Source organism: Pelmatolapia mariae, linkage group LG3_W (genome assembly GCF_036321145.2).
Source record: "Pelmatolapia mariae isolate MD_Pm_ZW linkage group LG3_W, Pm_UMD_F_2, whole genome shotgun sequence".
NCBI lineage: Eukaryota > Metazoa > Chordata > Actinopteri > Cichliformes > Cichlidae > Pelmatolapia > Pelmatolapia mariae.
The window spans coordinates 5,988,762-6,011,356 of record NC_086229.1 but is presented as its reverse complement, the minus strand read 5'-3'; the positions used below and the strand labels follow the sequence as shown (position 1 = coordinate 6,011,356).

The following is a 22,595-nucleotide window of genomic DNA, read 5'->3' as shown; positions in this document are numbered from 1 at the left end:
TGTTTGTTTGTTTGTTTGTTTGTTTGTTTTAATCAATTTTAAATCATGCTTTTTATTTGTTTTTGTTTTTAATGTCTCTGTAAAGCACTTTGAATCACCTTGTTGTTGAATTGTGCTATATAAATAAACTTGCCTTGCCTTACACCTGTGACCTAATAAAGTGTATCTAAAGTTACAAAATGTTGTCTCTGTCCAAATATTTATGGACCTAACTGTAGGTCTACTTTTAATGAAACTCTCAACATGACTTATCAGTTATCATTAATGTTCCTGCAAACAGACTCCTTGGAGACCCCCTACATAAATATCCATGTACCATCCAGCTAGACTAGTGTGTCTTTCCCTCAAAATATTCCTGCATTTGTGATTGTTCATGTCTCATCTGCAGGAAACAAACAGGAAGTGAGTGAAAGACACAGGAAATGTTTCCAGCTCTTCCTCCTCTATCAGACATTCTCTCCATACCTGAGAGTGTCCAGTCTCCAGCCTGGATCCTTCAGTCCAGCCGACAGCAGCTTCATTCCTGAAGCACCTGGATGATTGTAGCTCAGGTCCAGCTCTCTCAGATGGGAGGGGTTGGAGCTCAGAGCTGAGGCCAGAGAAGTACAGCCTTCCTCTGTGATCAGACAGCCTGACAGACTGCAGACACACAAAACAACAATCCATCTGTCAACAATCATTTTCTGTTTGTCACATACAATAGCATCTATACATTTACATCCATTCAATGTAACTTTATTTATAAGGGGCAATTCCCAACAGAAAACAACAGTCATATCAAGCTGTTTAACAGTGTAAGGTAACAGCCTCCAATATTAGAGAGAAAGCCCCAACCATCAGACAATCCACTGTGAGCAGCACTTGGTGATGGTGGGAAGGAAGAACTCCCTTTGACACAAAGATCCTCCCAGTGAAAACAGGCTCCAGGAGGAGCATCTACCATGACTGGTTGCAGGGTGAGGGGAAAGAGAAGAGATGAGCTCAGAGAGACAAGAACAAAACACAAACTAAGGAGAGAGAAGACAAAAGTTAAGGACATGCAGTAGTGACATAATAAAGCATCAGGAGTGAAAATAGGGGAGTGGAGAAGAAAGCAGAGCATCATGGGAAGTCCACCAACAGCCTGAGCCTATAGCGGCATATCTAAGGGATGGTTCAGGGTCACCTGATCCAGCTCTAACTATAAGCTTTATCAAAAAGGAAAGTTTGAAGCTCATCTTCAAAGTAGAGAGGGTGTCTGTCTTTTGAACTCAAACTGGGAGCTGCTTCCACACCAAGTCCAATATAGCCAGGCTGAGTCGTTAGATTAGTCCAAAGTAAAGTCAGAAAGTCATTATTTGTGTCACATTTTAGTGCAAATGTAGAAAAACTATCCAAAAGTTATTTCTAAATCTGATATTAAACAGTTTAAATGGTGAATAAAGCTGTAAAGAAAACAGAAAGAGTCAATAAAAGGCTCTTTAGAGGGTCACCAGTTTAAATCTCAGACAATTAAACTGGTGATTGTCCTTCTCTGCTCCATTTCCTGGGTGATGTGGGTGAAAGTTACACAGATTATGGGGATAAGAGGCCTTTAGGCCTGACTGAGTTCATCCTACCTCCATCCTTTCCTCACCACTAAATCAGCATTAGCTCAGAGTAGGTTAGTTAGATAATCAAAGTCATTTAGTTAGTTTTTGTAATTTTTACCATTTGATTTTGCTCCTGCTGGATTTCTTTAATACAATTTCCTGGAGCCCAACGCTCCCAGTACCGGGGGCAAAAGGGAGGAGATCCCGTTTAATCAGTTGTAACACATGGTCAGAAATATAAGTCCCGACATGTGTGGTATCCAAAGAAATCTCAGCTAAAATTGAATAGAAACCATTTCTACAACCACCAAACACAACGAAAACAAGCCACGATTAAAAGAGCAGTTACGTAAATGCGCAAAAGTCCGCTAAACAAACAAAACCAAACCAGAAATTCTCCAGACTTCATGTAACTGGCTAAAGAAAGGCTAGCTAGCTTCCAGAGCGATCACCGATTCCAAACACCAAGTTTCACCATACTCTGATGAAAATTCACTGAAAGAGTCCCAAAAGAAGACCACAAAAACACACAGCGGCGCAAAAGCGCTAAGACAGAAACTGGCTTACCGTCCCGATTTCCTCCGTTATTTTTGCCAGTACCCAAAAGCATTGTGATTATCACCAGCTACCACAGCTAACTAGTGAATCAGAGCCACATCCGTCAACAACCACCATTATAGGCCCAGCTTTCGGTAAATTAAACGTCTTTGTAAGCTAATCCGTAACTATCGTCCTTAGCTAGCTAGCTAGCTAAGATGAGCACTCGGCAATCAGGGAAACTTGTTTTGTAAAGTTCGTTTAGCTAACCTGTGCAGGTGAATGAATTTACCATGACTAAAGAAATCAAGAGAAACTCCCCGGGCTGCTCAGTCACTAATTACTGTTACTGTACTTTTAAACTGTAAAAGCAACAGGCTGCACTCTGCTTCAGCTCCTGTGTAGAGCTGATTATTAAATATGTGCAAACAACAGCATGTTTTCAGTCTCTTGCCACATCTGTAATGACAGTAACACCATTTTTTTAAAAGCTTGTACTTCAGTAACTCCTCGTTAATCAGTAACTATGGATTAAAGTACTATACAGTAATACTGAAAAAATGTAAGAGAAGAACTTCATATCCTGGGTGTGCGAGGACAGTGAAGGATCAGCTTTATTTCAATTTTGAGGGATAAAATTTATATTTGAGTTTGTGATGGTTCTGTTCTCTATGTGATTACAGGAGCTGCCCTCAGATTTAGACCTCAGCAGTGAGAGCAGACAGATCATCCAACATGTTCACATGTTAACTGCAAAATGAACTGATGAAAACAGTGCAAAGGTTAAAGTACCACACGTGCTGTAGTGAAAGCTGCAGCTTTATTGATAAAGTTAAAGACAAAAGGTCAAAAGGATTAATCACCCGTGTAACTGTGTCACAATATATCAGCATTAACAGGACCTCAGTTTGGTGTTTCAGCAAGCTGCTGATCTCAGACCTGCACAGCTTCTGTTTTAAACACTTGATGTACTCAGCTGCATGAAAAGCATATGAGATTTTCTCTGACACAATTAAATAAAACCCGATGAAGGTCAAAGGTCGTCACTTGTATGTTGAACTACAAACAGGTTTTTGCAGATAGTGTGTTATTTACCATAAAGTAATTCAGAGTTATTCATCCCAGAGTAACCAGAGAGGATCATATATTTTTAAATATATAACTTTCTACAGGACTGAATATAATATCTTTATGTAAAAGTTCGGAGCCTCTGGGGAGTATCCGAGTATTTATAACATTACACAAACCAAAGGTCTCATCACAGTGTTCATGAAATGCTGGGTGTATCCATCTTCTGGGGTGGGCCTACAGAGGAGTGCTGAAGATATCCCTATGAGGGAGCTACTGGTGAAGTTCATGAGTCCTGGTCGATCAATGCGATGAGCTTTAGTGTTCTTGGTGTTTCTTAAATGATGCCTCTTTCAGTGGGTCAACAGAACTTCTGGCACAGGACAGCTGTGATGAAAGAAAAAGAAGACGTTTCTCCAAACCTCTAGACCCAGGAAACCCAGCTTGGTCCTGATGGTCTCCCTCACTAGTTTCTCTCCAGGGTGAATGTAGCTGTTGATATAATATGAACTCTATTATTAAATGAAAAGAACAAATTAGACTACACTACTAAAACCTTCTGCTGCTATTTTTCAAGTTTACCTGGCTGTAGAGGGCTATGAAGATTTAAACAGTTTTAGATCCATTACACTCACAGTCTTAAATGTTTAAATCTCAAAGGACAGCATTATATTTTTGATATTAATAGTGACTCTGGGCCTCTGTGGATTGTGCAGGTGATGTCATCGCCTAAAAATGTATAACAAAACCTAAGCAGTGCTGAATCCTTCAATAACACAGACTACTAGAGTAGCAGGTGTGTAGCATCGCTAACTAGCTAGCAACAAGGCTCCAACACAGTGCGTATGCTAGCGGCTAATCTAGCAAACAAATTAACAATAGAGTGATTTAAGAACTTGTTACGGGTCCGAAATTGAGGACGAGAGTAAAACAATGATGGTCCAGAAGAGGTCGGTCAAACAATTGATTTTAATGAATGCACGCAGCGTGGAGAGGTGTAAACTGCAAAACATCAGTTGTACATCTCTACCCAAAATACACTCTAGATTGCTTTTATAACATCAGGGTATTGTAACACCCCTTCTTGCGTTTACAAGCACATAATTTGCATGTACAAAACATCCATGTATTTTAAGAGATAACTGCAGACACAGAAGTTCCCCATCCATCCAAATATGGTGAAGATCTCAGGCCTTTGAGGTCCCCATGGACTGGATATCCTTTCGTCACCTGTAACTAAGCAAACTCAAATACCACAAGAAGCTGAATACATTCAGGCCTTTGCTCAGCTACTGTTTTACTGTAACCATATACTCAGGCTCTGAGTTATGATATATATATATTAACTCAATCATTTTAAAGTAGTTATAACTGCACCTGTAATAAACATGTTAATATTTGATTATGATAACCCCTATAATATAACTTATAACATAATGCCAGCAGCTTCAATAAACACTTTGATGAAATGATAATTAATGTAATGTTAAGGATGATGGTTATATACAGTTCAGCAGTGACCTAATTTCTTTAAATATTACAATTCCCTCTCTTGATGTCTCTCCAGAGACATCACCACACCATTTCCTTGGGTCACTCCTCGACCCACTCTGTCACCTCTACATCCATTAATGGCATCATGGGCCCCGAAACCACCATTCCCAGGTCCACTTCCTTCGCTCTGACCCTCTCTAGCCGTCCTCTGACTCAGCAAATCAGAAAACCACCTCATGTCCTCTAGGTGGTCCAGTAATAAAACACCAGCTCCCACTTGAAAACACTTCATGTTTAAGTGGTCCCTGCTCCTTTTCTGGGTCCCTCTCTAGTGGGAATCTTCTCCTGTAAGGGATAAAAAACAAACAGCCTCTCTCTGCTACACCTTACTAACCTACTGTGTTCATCTAAGGTTCCTGTCATTATTCAAAGTTGGTTCACAATATCATGTTCTGGGCTCTATCCATTATATTAACTTTACTTAATCTCAATACTCTTTATGTGTGTGAGCAACGCTTTTAGTTCTATTAAAAAACACCCCGGGTAAAATATACACCATCCCTATGTCAGCCTAAATGTCCGCTAGAAAACACACTTCAAAATTTTCTATCATCATTTACTCCTCTTTTTGCTTCAAGCATATACATAACATGCAAAAGTTACTGTTCATACCAGTTTAGACAAGTTTCCATTATCTACAACATTTTGTTTCACCCGGCTCAGTAGTTGCTAAGCAGAAACAAAGCAACATGTGGTCCACCTTTACCCTACAAAATAAATCCATGTCATGTTTGTGTCTGTAAGCATGTTTTCCATTCATTCATTACACTCCACGCCATTCCTGCAAGTTAGGAGCTGTAAATTTAAAAGCTACATAAAGTCCAGGCCTTCGGCCTGGCCTATATTTAAATCATGTGTGTTTGTAAGCGTGCATGCAATTAACCTGCTATGTTCTCATCTTCCCTCAACATGTATCACCTGGACACTCTCACCAGTGAAGCTTAAACCCTTTTGGACGGAACATCAACTCTAAATAAGCACAGTTATGCTTTGTGTATGAAATCAACTCAACCTGTAAATAGAGACATCACTGTTATCACAAACATATTCAATACTATTAAAATAATACTATACAACATGTTATTAATGCAGTCATCATAAGGCAGATTATATGATAGCAATAAAAATCTCTAAATCCCCAATCCCAACAGGTCCTGTTTTTAAATCTTCCCTGACTTTCCCTTCAAGTTCTGCTTTCTTAGTACAATAATTAGGTCCTCCTAATCCCATTACATCTGCCATATTGATTCCTTCATGTGTAAGTGTCAGATTTCGAGCATCTAAAACTTTACTCAGTCTCTGTTGTGCTAATGATGTCATAGTTAAAACCTGCAAGTTCACATAAGCCACCACACTATGTGTAGTCAAAGCTTTTAGTGAGTGTCCTCTCCCTACATGTGCTGTTTCCTATATTATTTTGGCAACCCCTGCTGCATGCTGTGCACATTTAGGGTGCCTTGCTTCTGTTGGACTCAACCTTATGTTAACCTACATAAGTACCTGTCTTAAGAGCGACCTCTGCACAGCTCAGACGCCAGTTGCAAGAGCTCTCTAACATTAGAATCATCAGCTGTGACTTATATAGTGTTATTTCGGTACTTTATACTTCACACATTTTGAATGTTGTTTATATGGGGAGTTCCTCTTTTTGTGTCTATATCTACTAATATGCCTTGTGCACTAAAGCTTCCTGTTTTTTTCAGTCTGGCTGAGCACTTGTTTGTGAGTAAAAGGTGGCCTTGCTCTACAAGCCAGCCTTCATTATTAAAGTACATAAAACAAGATAATGGGCAGGTTCATATTAAAAATATAGCTTTTATTCTTAACACCAGTCCCCGTTTTTTCATTTCTCCCCTGAGAAATGAACTAATTCCTAGTTTATGACATTTAAGTTTACTTCAATACATTCCCATTTAATTTTATTTATATAGCGCCAAATCACAACAAAAATTGCCTCAAGGTGCTTCATATATACAGGGAAAAATCCACCAATCTTGTGACCCCCTATTGAGCCAGCACTTTGGCAACAGTGTGAAGGAAAAAACTCCCTTTTAACAGGAAGAAACCTCCAGCAGAACCATGCTCAGGTACGGGCAGCCATCTGCTGCGACCGCTTGGCGTCAGCTAACAGAGACTTTTGAAGAGAAATACTTAATATTTAATAATCCACATTTCACTATTCTATTCCTCCGTTCAAATTTTATTCTGTATTGTTCTTTATTTGTTATTATTTATGTTTAGATTGTTTATTGCTAGTCTTGGTTTGTTGTTGTCTGTTTGGGAGCTGACATAGTCTCTATGGATAAGCGTCTTTTGGTGGGGTAGCATCAGGAGAGAAGCTCCAGAGAGGCATCTTTCATGTTAAACACTAAAATATAACAAAAGAGATCTTCTCAACGTGTTGTATATTTTTAATATTTCCTTATTATTTTGTCATAAAATAAATCAACCAAATAACTTAAGCTGTGTGACAGCACCTTGCGTTTACGCCGGGCTGTGAACTGCCCTGAAGCTACACCCCCTTTTACCCCATTTAATTTCTCAATCTTACTTTAAAGTATTCCTGACCTTCTCCTTCTCTCATCTGATCATCTCAAGTACGTCCTGTACCAAATTTTCTTCCTCTTTTCAAGTCCCACATTTAATTACAAGCTCTAATACATTTGCCCTATATGGCTGTTCCAACGTGTTTCCTGTCAACTTAACAGAGTTATTCTCAAAACTCAGAGCTGAGGTTCCCCTTTCCTAAGTCTGTATGTTCTAGAAGAAAGCAAGTCGGTAAACAAGTTTATCATCACAAAGGTTGTTAGGTAAAGGTCACGTAGACATTTGCTTAGTAACCCTAAAAGAGCACATTTCATGTAGCTAATCACATATATTAAGACCCCCCTTTTTGTGACACATCTCATGTGTTACAAACTCAAAATCCTTCACTCAGGTTAGGGAATTAAAAGAAGAGTTAATCATATCATATTAGGTATAGATGCTCCGGGCCTTCAAACCTGTGTTTAAGGAATGAAATCAAATTAATCATCATGTCAAAATCCCTTCTTGGCTCCATCCACAGCCTGCATCCTTGAAATGTCCTATAAACAAAAGCCTGTATGTTAACTAGAACATCACCTTTTATACTCACTTTCTCCACTTATGATCCAACCTGTGTTATAAAACAAAACTTAAAACATAACAATTATCAGTCATGTGTCCAACCTTAGTCCAGTCTTTTGTCAGTGTCCAGTCGGTCCAACCTATGGTCTGCCTGGTCCGTCCATTCACCCACACATTCACTCACACGCATTAACATCGGGTATTGGTTGACTTCCGCACAAATAATCAGATTTACCACCTTCAGCAAACTCAGTTTATTTATATACTCATTTATTTTCTTTTTTGTTGTCTCTATTAAAATAGTTCTTTATACTTTTGGACTGGATTGGCTCGCTGCAATCCTCTTAGACAGGGACCCACAATCTGACCCATTGTAATTCGGAAAAGGTCACCTTACTTTTTGTTTTCCTGAGACTATTGTTGGCGCCGTTATTCATTGTTGTCTTTTGCAGGCCTGCTTAGAACAAAAATGAGAAAAAAGAGAGCTGAGTATTAGCTCATCAAAGTACAAAACAAAATCACCTGACAGGTTTTTTCTTTATAAGTGCACTGTTACAAAACCCCTTAAACATGTCCATGTTTATTAAAACTCCCTCTTTAAAAATAAAACAACAACTTCAAAAATCTTCAACAATCTTAAATTTCAGCCATAGAACACACCCAAAACGTAAAAAGCTACACCGTTTCGTACACAATATCCCCCTTTAAGCACTTTACCAAACTCACATTCAACCAAACATATAAGCACGTTCTCACAATATGTCAACACTAATTTATAAACCTCTTAATCAAATTTTCACCTCTCAACTGTCTACTTTGCTTCCTTTCCTCAAGGCCTCAATCACACACACACAGCAAGCTCCTCTGTCATCACTCACATTAGCTCTCCAACTAATTTTCATACTCAGTCACAAGATAAATACATGTTTAAACCTTATCACATTGTTCAATTATTTTCATTTTCTTTCTATACTAATCGCCTACTTTTATCAATCAGTACGAGAGCACTCCTAAGGCACTCTTTTAAAACTGCGTTAATACTTTTCTTGTGTTTTTTCCATCTTTTTAAATCTTTCCATCAATTTTATTAACCATTCACACCATTCTCTCACTCATACAAGCAGCAAGCAGATCTTCATTGCATATGCTTATGTTCTTAGCCAGGTTTATTCAATGTCTCTATGCATTAAACTTCATGAGCTTGTTTTTTTAGAGTTAATGCATTTTCTGTTTGTGTGTGTTATTTATGCATCTATGGCTCCGCAGTCTTTCAAACTCCTTCCCAATTCTCCAGTTAAGCAGTCAGTTTTTTCTTTCCCCGAATTACTAACCCTCTATTTTAATTTCCCACCTTAAATAAGCACTCCTAATCTTCAGCCAGGAGGTAGGGCCTGTTTTCCAGGTTCATGGACACATGATTCTGTTAACAATTCAACCAGAGACTTGCCTTAACATATCCATTGGCGTTAACCTACAATTTTCTTCCAACTGCTGGATCTTGAGAGTTGGTCCGGGTCTGCTTTGCTCCTAAAAATAACAAACTAAGACATTTGCATTATTATCACGGGTGCCTAAACGACCCACTAAACCACCCATTTCTCTTTTTCTAGTCAAAAATACCAATTATGTCATGTATGTAAGCGTGTTCTTCCTTGCGTTATGTTGTCATGTAAATGCAGTGTAAGCTGTTTTCTTCATTGCATGCCAGGTGATCATCTTAATTAAGTGTAAGCAGTTTCTTCATTGCATGAGTGTAAGCTGCTTCTTCATTGCATCCTTATGTATTCATTGCATTTTCATGTATTCATATTTAATTTATGCATCTTTTCACTGAGCTCTACATTCAAACTATCTCACTTCTGATTCGTTTCGAAAATAATCTCAGATGTAACAGTTTGTATATGTGTGTTTTCTATTCATTAATATGATTGTCAATTATTTTGATTATCTTTACCTTTTGTATTGTTTACCTCTTTTGTTGTGATGTGGTGGACATCCCTAAAACCTCGAGAGTCCAGCGTTCAACTTCAACCCAATCATATCCTATATGCTCGCAGTCAAACTTGTCCTGGTTCACCTGACCTTGGTCCCTCTCTTCCCACTGTCCTGTTCGGCCTTCAAAGCAAACACAGTCTGTTTCTTCTCTGTCTTGATCTTTCCGTCGTCTTCTTTTACGTTAAGTTCCAGTCTGGCAAAATACCACATTCAGTTCCTTCGCCTCAGTGCCCCCCAGTCATTTGACACTGTTCTTGACCAGCCTCCAGTTCCCCCTGCATATTTCATCATGGGGTTTCCTCCATTCTGCTTCTGGAGTCGTCAGTCAATCTTATTTTCATTTACTCTCTTGTTCTTCCCCAGCCATCTTTCAGTCTTCTCTTTCAAGCATGGCAAACATGAAACTCAGTGCCCAATGCTTTTCCACAGTTCTTTATCCCACTGTTCAACTGCCCAGCCTGTAATTCACAGTACATGTTGCATACATGCTGCTGCTGGCGTCGTCGGTGTTAATAGTTCGGTTCCTTTTGTCTGCTGTTGATCCACGATGTTCTGTCGGTCTTCATCAGGAGATTAGCTGGCCTTTGAGCTTCTTCTCAGAGTCAAGGACAAAGTGCCAGGTGAAGCTATAATTTTAAGCCAAAGAGTGGCCTGTTTTTCCCAATTGTGTTAATCTATGCTTTTGCTGCTGTGCTCAAGGGTTCCAGGTTTAGAGACGTTCACCTGTATTAACACACTAAAGCATATAATTAGTATCATATTCATTGTTTATCTTAAAACCTCCCTTTTGCTTCATCTGCCCACAGTTAACTCTCTCTCTCGACTCTGGGTGCACACTTGTCACCGTGAGCTTCCCTTTTATGGGCATGCATTTCCTGTCCCAGACACACACACGGTTTCCTGATTCTACAGCTTCTGCAGAGACTTCTTTTTTGATTTCACAGTCTACAAATAATCAGTAATTCTACTAAATCTTTATTTAAAAGCAATATGCCTTCATTTCACTCACACACATTTTAATAGCGCTCTTTCACACATCAGGACAACTAACACTTCTCCACACACATCACCATTCTTTAGGTCAGTTTTGTAGCATCAGTCACACAATCATTTCTTGAGTGGGTGTACTAAGTGCATATACTTATGTGTTTTCAATCAGCGTCAGTGGGATTTAGATTTCTATCCTGCCTACAGTATAATTCCAGGGCCCGAAATATAACAATACTACTACATGCAAAATCTAATAATGCTTCTTCTGATCGCCTTATTACTGAAGTTACTAAAACGCCGTAATGAATATCTGAAACCACAGCGTGACATCGACAGGTTACATCATAAACATCTCCTGTCCATGTATATTCAACTACACAATACCCTTAATCCAACATGTGTATTTACACAAACTGTTATAAAATGTTAGTCAAAAAACACGGTGTGATTACAAAGAGTCAATAAAACACAAATCCTATTACTTTCAACAAGTATTACGTCGTTCAAGGACGTGTAAAGCAAAACCCATACTCCAATTCTACATGTATCATAAAGTAGTCCTCGTATTTAACAACCGTAATGCCAACAAAGTAGAAATAAAAGCAATTCTTCCCTTAAAACACCAATTCAAGTCGTCCTTAACCCAGGCTCTGCAGTCAGTCATTAGCCACTCATTAGTAAACAGGAAATGTCACTCTAAATAAGTCACAGGCATCTCATTTACATAGACACAGACACACTCTCAAAATAACCAGCCTGCTGCAGTGCCCGTGGCAGACAGAGTGTATATACAAACATAGAAATTATAAGTAGAAATTATAACACAGAGACGTCTGATAAAAGAAATAATATTTACAAGGCCTTAAAGTGCATAACCTACAGAATTTAGACAAAATTTTAAGTTAACCCTCCAAGGGACAAACTCCAAGTTTTTTATTGTCAATAACCCAGTATCAGGTTCAACCTGTATCTGGTCTAATTGCTAAAGTTCCTAAGTCAATTTAAAAGCGTCCAACGCCCAAGGTCCAACCTTTGCTACCCAAAAAAGCGCAAGTACCGTTCCAAACGGTAAAGTGGTCCAACCACTAGCTATTTTGGAGGTTCCCAAGTTCTCCACGATCGCTAATCGGACTATCCCTTCCAAAGGAAAATCCCAAGCATCCCCAGGAAATTTGGAGCGTCACCTCCGAGAAATGCGCTTCCTAGAACTTCCCACAGTTCCGTCCTACAGAAATTTAATTATGTTTTTTAAAGACATCCTGTGAAACCACAAAACCTACTGCATTGATGTCCAAGCCCAGCTTTATATTCAATTATAACTGTATGACCATATACAGATTTCAAATGACCTATATCCTAAATTCAGTAGTCCAACTACTTTAACTTGTCCTTTTCCTATTTCCGTTACTTTTACCTATTCCTATTCAGTAGTCCAACTACTTTAAATTCTCTTTCCTTAGCAGTCCAACTGCATTTCCTTTAATCAGTACTGTCACTTAACCTTACATTATCATTAGTTCAACTTCAATTCTCATGAGATTTTCACCAAAATCAAAACAGACCTTTACCAGTAATTTTCAGTGAGTAGACTTTCAATTTTGTAATAGTCAATCTGGCACAGTTTGGAAATAATTCAACAGGTAGTGCCTTACCTTTAGATAAGCCGGCTTATGTCCCCTCACTTCGACCACTGACTCGTGTCTGCCTGTTTGAGCACCTCGGACCCTCTCGGTCTCAATCTCCAACTTTCTCCCTCTCTCAACCCTCGGCCAATGCACCAAATGTTACGGGTCCGAAATTGAGGACGAGAGTAAAACAATGATGGTCCAGAAGAGGTCGGTCAAACAATTGATTTTAATGAATGCACGCAGCGTGGAGAGGTGTAAACTGCAAAACATCAGTTGTACATCTCTACCCAAAATACACTCTAGATTGCTTTTATAACATCAGGGTATTGTAACACCCCCTCTTGCGTTTACAAGCACATAATTTGCATGTACAAAACATCCATGTATTTTAAGAGATAACTGCAGACACAGAAGTTCCCCATCCATCCAAATATGGTGAAGATCTCAGGCCTTTGAGGTCCCCATGGACTGGATATCCTTTCGTCACCTGTAACTAAGCAAACTCAAATACCACAAGAAGCTGAATACATTCAGGCCTTTGCTCAGCTACTGTTTTACTGTAACCATATACTCAGGCTCTGAGTTATGATATATATATATTAACTCAATCATTTTAAAGTAGTTATAACTGCACCTGTAATAAACATGTTAATATTTGATTATGATAACCCCTATAATATAACTTATAACATAATGCCAGCAGCTTCAATAAACACTTTGATGAAATGATAATTAATGTAATGTTAAGGATGATGGTTATATACAGTTCAGCAGTGACCTAATTTCTTTAAATATTACAAACTATAAGATGATAAGCTATGTGTCTTTTTTTATAACAGTGACATGGTTGTACTTACCTTAATTAGACGAGTCGTCAGTCGCGGTAAACCAGCTAAAAACTGGAGCAGCCGGGCTACGTAAAAAGTGTAGGGGGGCGTGTTTGCGGTCACGTCCAGCGGGTGTGTGGGCGGGAGCGTTACACAGTCGGTCCACCTCAAGTCACTACTGCGCAGACTCTGGCTCCAAAAATGCAACATGGCAGCCTCCACAAGCGGGATATTTTGGCTTCATTTTTGCACAATAAGAGGAGGCGCTGTCGTGTCGTACATGTTTTCTACAGTCAATGGATCAAATGATTAAAAAGAGTCAATCATGTTAAATCTGAATATGAATTTGATTAAAACCTTTTAAAACTGAATTTGAATGGAATAAAATCATTTCTGCTCTTTAATACCTAAACAATTCAGCTGTATATGGTTTCCAATGAGTGCCAAATTGGCCTTTCTGTACAACATCTACACATTTATGTATTAACAGTACTGTAATGTTTCGCTTTAGAAACCTAAATCTTTACACAGATGATGTTTATATGTTGGTTACTGAATTTCTGAAATAAAATGTGAACTGAAGGATAATTTTTAAAGGGTTATATGCTGAAAATAAGTAAATAAATAAATTAGCCATGGAAAAAATCTGTTACAATATCTAAAACTCTGATCAAGTCTCACAAGAGTTAGCTTTATTTTGATACCAAGATTGTATACAAAGAGTTTCTAATTTCAGAGAAACACTATGTTTATTTTGGGCATTTCATTTCAGAGCAGGAAGCTCAGAAAACCCCTTTGGACCTTAAAAGGTTAAAGTGCAATTAAATTGTGGACATTCACTTTTAAACCTTTTGTGAAACGATAAAACCTAAAAGTCTGAGTATTATTCTTTATGCAAACAGTTTTTGCTTGTTACCCCGTGCTTAATAATGATAATAATAATGATAATAATAATGATAATAATGATAATAATGATAATAATAATAATAATAATAATAATAATAATAATAATAATGATGCTACTAAACTTATCCCCGAAATAACAAGTGACCCCATCAATAGTGGAGCTACACTGTAAAATGTAATATTTGTTTAATTAAAAATATTAAATAGGCTGAACTCAATTTTTATCAATTTGTTATTAGAACTCAATTTAAATACGTTAGCAGTACTTTTTATGCAAAAACGCTGATAAACTCCATTTATTTGAGTTGTCTTAATTTAGAAAAACTAAGTAAGCTGGAGGTTTTGCTTCTCAGTGCGGAAGGATGAAAGATGTGTTTTGAAAATGCCACGTGACTACCGTCCTCCTTCCTGGCGGATCAGTCCGCATGTTCACGGTACATTTTTTATGGAATATGTTGAGCAAACCTGGAGAAGCGTCAGCTCAAGATATTATTGTTGTCATTGCTGTGGATCTTTACCTGATACACTGACTTGGTGAGTAAATGTTTACTCTTATTCAAACTGATTTTGAGGCTTCTCTTAGTTTATCACCAGGTTTAAAATCTTGCTAGCTAGTTAGTGTTAGCCTAGCGTTGCTGCTGCTGCTGGGCTCATGTTACTTAAAAATTAAAACCACAGCCTTAAAAACCTTACATAAAACTATGTGGTGAAATTTTCTGTTGATTGTTTGAAATAAATAAGTGAGATAAGAGCCCAGACAAAATTCTTTGGGAGGTGCAGCCGTTAGGGGTGGGGTGGGTGTGGGGGGTGGATAACAGAGCTCTCCGAAAACGTGGAAGCACTTTTGCAAATATGTGATATTTTGATAAATTAAGTAGATATTTGAGCATTACACAGCTACATTCTCGCCTGAAAATATCTTAAAAGGTTATTTTGTGACCCAGAAAGGGTAGTCTGGGGAAAAGGAGGATCGTATTTGTCGCCATGGCTGTCGGAGCCTGTGCGTACTTGTAAGCGCTGCAATGGCGGAGGAGCTCCGCTAAAAAACGTATTACTTTTTCTGGGTCACAAAATAAACTTTTAAGATATTTTCAGGCGAGAATGTAGCTGTGTAAATTTCAAATATCTGCTCGATTTATCGAGACATCACATATTTGCAAAAATGCTCCGACGTTTTCAGAGACGTCCATTTTTTTTTCATGCTTTGTGGCAGCTTTTGAACATCTGTGGCATCTATTAATGTCAAATCTAGCCTTTATTTAACAACATAAGCAAACTCTATGTTACAATGATTGCACAGCCATTAAGGATCAAATCAATGTTCTGTTTTTTTCTCCCTCTGCTTGCTTCTTACTGTCTTTGAGGCTCAGGACCAGCACTCCTGTTGTTGGACAGAAACACATCAGTGGTAAGTGTTTTGGTTTTCCAATATATTAGCAACTGTCAGTGACATTTATATTAATCAGGCTGAACTTTAATCATACTTTAGATCAGCCTGTTTTACTTATTGTTTTATTTGTGCTTTGGTTTGGGGAAGTTGTTTCTTTACTGATCTTTTCCTGTCTTCTGTTATTAGACTTGAGATGTGACTGCACTATGCTGTTGCTGTGACTCCAGTTAATTCTACAAGACATGCTGTGTAAGTAAACAAACAACAACAGTTTGGTCTGCATTTCTTGAAAGATCACATCCCCCAAACTTAGTTTAGAGGGTCTACACTGTATATAGTGAAGTCTGCAAGTTTTCTAACAGCAAAATTTAGATATATTATTGGCCATGTTTGCATAGCCCTTTTTAAAATGATGCTTTCATGACATTATTTTATATTGAGTTGTGGTCACGGCTATCCAGACTGACAAGTGGGACATTGAATGTCACCTCTCTGGTGGGGAGGGAGCCTGAGATTGTCTAAATTGGAGTCTGTTTTATACCAAATGCAGAAAAAAATGTTTTAAGAAAGCAATTAAGTTCATGTTCCAAAAAATATGATTGTTTGCTTGCAGGACACCAGGAGAGATGAGTCCTCCGTCACAGATGGTGTGGTTAGTGAAGATGGGCACCTGCAGGTTCAAGCTCATTGCATCTCCAACCCACATCCACTGCCACTGTACTGAAGGGAAGTTAAAGACTTTCTTCTGCACCTACATTTGGATCACCTCGATCCATGATAGTCATTCAGGCAGTAATGCCTGGACTGGAAACAAGCATCCTTAAAATATTACAACATTCCAGCTCCTGTGTTGGAATGGAAAACGAATGTGTTGTTTAAATCAGAGACTGCACTTGTGACAGAACAATAAATATTTTATGTTGATTATATAAGTAATGTAAGTACAAAACAAACTTGTGGTAGGCCTAAACTTATTTTCAGAATAATTACATCTGAGACTTTGTTTCATTGTAAGATTATAACAGTGATGGCAATATAATTGTTTGTTGTTCAGCAGAACAGTGTCCAGTATGTTGGCTGTTGTACTTTGTTGTGTTTGAAAATAAAAGTTGTGCTCATTTTAACATCATTACAAAAATTGTTGTTAATTACTTTTAATCATATTCAGGTTACCACAAATTGTTTTTTCATTTAGTTGAACTTGAAATGTTTGTCAGTAGATAAACAATTAGTATTGTACAGTCAGAAATATCAAGTTATTCTTAATACTGCAGACTTGCAATGTATAAGTTGTCCTAACAGTCATCTTAAGTAAGCTTTACTTAGTTTTTTTGAGGCAACGAGTTTCCATAATTTTTTTGAGTTCTGGGAACTAACGAGGCTGTACAGTGTACTCAAAATGAGTAAGTTGTCCTAACTTGGCCATCTTACGTAAACTTGATCCAATTTTTTTGAGTTCTGGGAACAAATGAGCTTTAACAGGTGGAACTTACAGGATTTGACCTTTAAGGCTCCTCATGGTTACTTCTTATCAGGGGTAGTAGGGATGACATCTGGATGATTTTTTTTTTCCTGTTACTTTGTAAATTTATTTGTTTGGTTTTTTTTGTTTTTTTTTTTTTAATTAACATTTTGGAATCACTGTACAATACCATCAAGTTCGGCAATTTGTCATTACATGTGTTTCTTTTTTCCTTTTTTTCCGTATTTAAACAACTAAAATATTCATGCGAAAGAAAAAATGAAAAAAAAATAAGAAAAAAAATGAGAAAAGGAAACAAAACAGAGAAAATAAATAAAAAATATAAAAGGAATTTTTTAAAAAAAGGGCTTGTAGGGAGTGTTTTTTTGTTTCCATTAATATAATTAATATTTCCTCTAGTCTTCTAGTAGTTGACAAAGTCAAAATCCAAAGCAAGTACTGGCCTGCGTTTTTTAATATAGTCCATCCATTTCTTCCATCGTGATACAAACAGGTCCCTCTTGTAGTTCAAGTCTGCTGTCATTTTCTCCATTCTGTAAATATCCATTGTGATGTTCATCCACATGTTCATCGTTGGGCTCTCAGAAGAAAGACATTTTTTTGTGATAGCTTTTTTGCCTGCTGCCAGTAAAATATTAAACAGATATTTATCATTCTTTGTCCATCCTTCTGGCATAAGTCCAAAAAATAGAGTTTTACTTTCCAAAGGTAAATATCTTCCAAATGTCTCTTGTATAGCTGCATGTATTCCCTTCCAATAAGTTTTAATGACATGACAGTCCCAGAAAATATGATAATGATTTGCATCTGTATTTCCACAATTTCTCCAGCAGGCGGAAGGGTTACCTTCATAGTGAGACTTTTGGTGAGGCGTAATAAAATATCTTGCCAGACATTTCCACCCAAATTCCCTCCAGCTCTGTGAGCTGCTACATTTCCATTGATATACCCATATTGTTGTCCATTCTTCCTCCTTTATCTCTATTCCTCCCTCCATTTCCCCTTTTGTTTTGATATATAAGGTTGAGTGTAATTTCATATTTGTTAATCCTTTATATAGGTCACCTATAATACCTCTATTTTTATTTGAACTGTATGCCCTTTTAAATATCTCTAGCTGTTTACTTAATTCAGCCTTAACTTTTATCTTTTTGTTGACAAAATGCCTCATCTGTAGATATCTATACAAATCCTGTGTTTCTAATGAATATTTCTCTTTCATTTTATCAAAACTAATTAGTCTCCCTTCCTCCATTACCGTACATAATGCTGTTAATCCTTTATTTGTCCAATCTTTGAATCTGGTGTCCAATTTATTTGGAGCAAAATGTGTGTCATATGCACACCACTTAAGAGTTGCTATATCCTCTTCTAGTTTATATTCTTTTATTACTGTTTCCCAAATTTTAAAAGTCAACTTGATCCATGGATTTTCAATAGTTTTTATTAAATCTTGCAGGCTGCTGTCTGCTATAATAGCTTGTATGGGGATAGAGGTCAGACCCTCCTCAATGTCTTTCCATTGAGCAACATATGAAGGATTACACCAGCATATCATAGGCCGTAATTGTGCTGCCCAATAATATTCCCTAAGAGAAGGTAGGCCCCACCCCCCTTTACCTTTGTTAAGTTGTAAGGTTTTAAATCTAATTCGGGGCCTTTTTCCTTGCCATATGTATCTTGACAAAATTTTATCCCATTCATTAAATTGTTTCTGGTTATCTGGACATCTGGATGATTTCAAGGTAATTTGTACCGGGCAAGTCCCCTCCCCCAAGAAAAAGGAGAGCGCTATGAAAGCCACGGCATTACAACGTGCACCAGCTGTTGGTCTCTCTGGGCATGGCTGGGTAACCATGATTACCTGGGAGTTACAGTACATGATATTAATGAAGAGTCTGAGCTGCATTCACATGCTCTGACTGTAATAAAAAAAAAGACATTTGACTGAAACGTGTGATTCATGTTGCACAGCAGTGGGACATTTGAAATAAAGTCAGCACACTCAGTACAGACAGTGCAAGAAATATGATGCTGCTGCCAGACGTCTGCCTTTGAACACGTCCCTGCATCGTGCATGTTCTCCAGAATTCTGTCACAGTATCTCTGCAGAACAGTGAGTTTGACAATGTCCTGGCCAAATGGACAAAGGCTGTGGGCCACAGAATTAGAATAGCAAAAAACTGAACATGAACAAAAGAAAGAGTCACTGATACAAGACAGTCCAACCAGATGGACTTCACTCTGGACATGATTCAAAAGGATCAGCAGAAACGAGCAGCCGCTCAGGGACGTCCCCTACACACAACGCCAAGGCAACCACAGCTGACACGGACCGAGTGCAGAGGTTGGAAACAGCTGGAACCCTGCAGGTATATTTAACATGATGTATTTCTCACTGTCCTGTCTGTGTGTGAGAGACAAACAGCCTCTGCCTGTCCATTAGAGTGCTGCTCCAAACATGCAGCACATGTACTTGGCCACAGCTGCAACATCTGTACCTGTGAAAGGTTTTTCTCTGTTGCTGCTCATATTGTACAGAAGAAGAGAGTTTCTTTATCATCAGAAAATGTCAATGAGCTTGTGTGTCTTAGCAGCTGGCTCGGTGCAGAGGAGGAAGAAAATGTCAAGTCAGAGGAAGATAAATCATGTTGTTAACTCAACCTGGACGACTGAAAGAGTTTTTCTTTGTCTTGTTTCTGACTGAGATTCTCCAAAGGAAATCCAGCACAAACACACACTTCACACACTCAAAGTCCTGCACAGTAAATGAGCTGATGAGCGTTTGTGCTGCTCCCTGATGACAGAAAAATAGTTCTGCTGCTTCCTGTTCTGAAAACACACATTTATAAATGTTCACTTGCTGTTGATCAAAGGTGCCTGTTATAATGTTATGTTGGTGGCTCTGGACTCTGAGGGAACTTTGTTTGGAACAAACTAGATCAAATGTTGACGTCCTGGCAGAGGCAAAGAACTTTGATTTGATATTTGATTTGATTAGATTCATGTTTCAGCTCAGACTGACAGAAATATTTGAACTGCTACTGTGTTAAAGGGAACACTGCTGTTAAAAAGCACCTGATTTGTTTCTGCACACTGAATGTTGCACTTCTCATACTGCAGTACTATTAAAATAAGTACACAATACACTACTTTTGAAATCATGATTGCATGTTGCTGTAACAAAGCCATTAATGGTGATTCAAAGTGTTCATGGTTGCCCAGCACAACAAATGATTGTACAAGTGTGACTGATCCACTTTCTAATGTGTGTGTAGCCCACACTGTGTGTCACTGTGTCACAGGTGAGTCTGTGTATCCAGGTTCTATGAGGAGAACAGGATATAGTGACTGACTCCATCCTCCATTTAAATAACTCACACCAACAACTGAACAGCTTTGCCTTTGTGTAGCCGACACTTCATTTTAATGTCCGTCTATTCTGGTTCATCTGGTTTCAGTTTCTATAAGCACACAGCCAATCACATGCGAGGATATAGGATAATATCATTTTGTGAAAAACAGAGAGGGTGAGAGACGCGACAGTCAACTGGAGCATGCGTCTGTCCTCTCAGTAAGTGAGTGAGACAGTAGACAGAGGTAGGGCTGGGCCATATTATACTGTTCACGGTAATACCGGTATAATGTTAGGCAACGATAAGAAAATGAAATATCGCGATAGAATATGAGTAAAACGCGCATGCACAGTGCCTTTGTTTTCATACGGACATGGCCAATTGTTGAGTGAAACAGATGAACCAGAATTGGTTTTTAAAAATGGTGCAACTTCAGTGATGTGGAACTGGTTTGGTGTTTGTCCGTCAGATACACGATAAAGCACATTTTTTTTGCAGAACATGCACGTGGGCCGTCATTATTGCCATGTTTGTCGGACTAAGATGCTCTTAAATCTGGGAGTAATTTGGGTCCTAAACTCCATATTCTTCAGGTCAAACGAACACTGCAGCATCACTGAGAGTTAAAAACTGTCTAAATTCTTTCATCTTTAATAAAACGATCAGCATTGCTACTTTACCAGGTGTAACTATGAAGTTTAACTTCCAGGTATCCATGAAAACAGAATTTATTACACTTAACGGAGTTAGAAGTTAGCAGGAAGCTAGCGGAAGTTAGCTCGCTAGTTTCGCTAGTTACATAAACATGATATAGCATGTTCTGACTGAGAGATTTCTGAAAAAATTCAAACGTACAGCTCTGCTATCACTTCCAACATAAATAAAGACAGGAAACTAAACAGCAGTGACGGTTGTAGGGTTACTGAAGTTGGGCTACCTGGTATATAATGATGTGCTACGTAATCGCTAGCGACACAGCTATGTTAGCATAACATAAACAGTGAAGCTGGAGGATGAACGCTAACACTTTTCCACTTATAAAAGTTAACGTTAAGGTTCCTGATGGTTAGAGACAAATGCAATCGCATGACAGGATGCTGTAAACGGACCAAACTTCAGTCAGGAGAACAACTGAGATAATCTATCCACAATATGAGGTTAGTCATTAATATACTGCAACAACATGGGAATAGAGCAGCTGTGATAGAATACAGCATTAATGAATCAATGGTACAGAAATGGAGGAAGCAAGAAGAATGAGTTGAATAAAGTTTGATTTATCGGACTGCTTTGTTTCGCTTAATGTGCCTTATAATCCCGTGCACCTTATGGTCCAGAAAATACGTACTGCACACTGCAGTTTAATGTTGCAAAGCACCTCTTTTTAACTTCAGTGGATATTATACATGGTTATGCTAAGTATATGTCAGCCCATTTCTACTGGAAATGCCTTTTGGTTAAACTTTCAGCAAGGAATTTGCATTTGCACTGTTAAATTTTTATATAGCTTTAATGCACATAAAAACCAGCTTCTTGTTTAAGTGAAAATAAATGGAAGGTTGTCTTTTTGCGCTAGTAATATTGTGGAGTTGTATTTTGTCTCGCATCAATTATATCGTCAGTTATATCGTTATCGCAAATTTTCAAATATATATCGTGATAAATATTTTTGGCCATATCGCCCTGCTCTAGACAGAGGTGAGGAGGGCTGTGCGAAAGCAAAAACACATAAATATGCCTGACACCCGTAAACGAAGCAGCATCTGGCTGCAGTTTAAAGACTTTTTTTGTCTCGGTCTTGGTCTTGGTCTCGACTCGGTCTCGGTCTTGGTCTCGTCTCAACTTGGTCTTGGTCTTGGTCTTGTCTTGGTCTCGATACCCTCTGGTCTTGGTCTTGTCTTGGTCTCGATACCCTCTGGTCTTGGTCTTGTCTTGGTCTCGATACCCTCTGGTCTTGGTCTTGTCTTGGTCTCGGATTAGGCGGTCTTGACTACAAGTCTAGAGCTAACTAACTAGAACATTTGATGCCAAACTGTCTAAACTGTGTGAGCAGCTTTCATGGCTGCTCTGTGTTACTCTACAGCCTCTCTTTAACTCAGTCCTCTCAGTTTTTTCCTCCTTACAAACTAGAAAACCTTCTTTTTCAGCTTCTCCATTCCCAAGCTGTGGCTAAGGTGCTACC

At 38.3% G+C, this 22,595-nt stretch overlaps 1 protein-coding gene across 1 annotated transcript in view; it reads right to left on the bottom strand.

Annotated features, from left to right (window-relative positions):
• Positions 1-22,595, bottom strand: part of LOC134620284 (uncharacterized) — a 342,368-nt gene that overhangs the window by 102,025 nt on the left and 217,748 nt on the right. Inside the window, exon 21 of the mRNA XM_065470090.1 lies at positions 466-639. Coding sequence (XP_065326162.1) covers positions 466-639 — 174 coding nt within the window. The remainder of the gene's footprint in view (positions 1-465; positions 640-22,595) is intronic.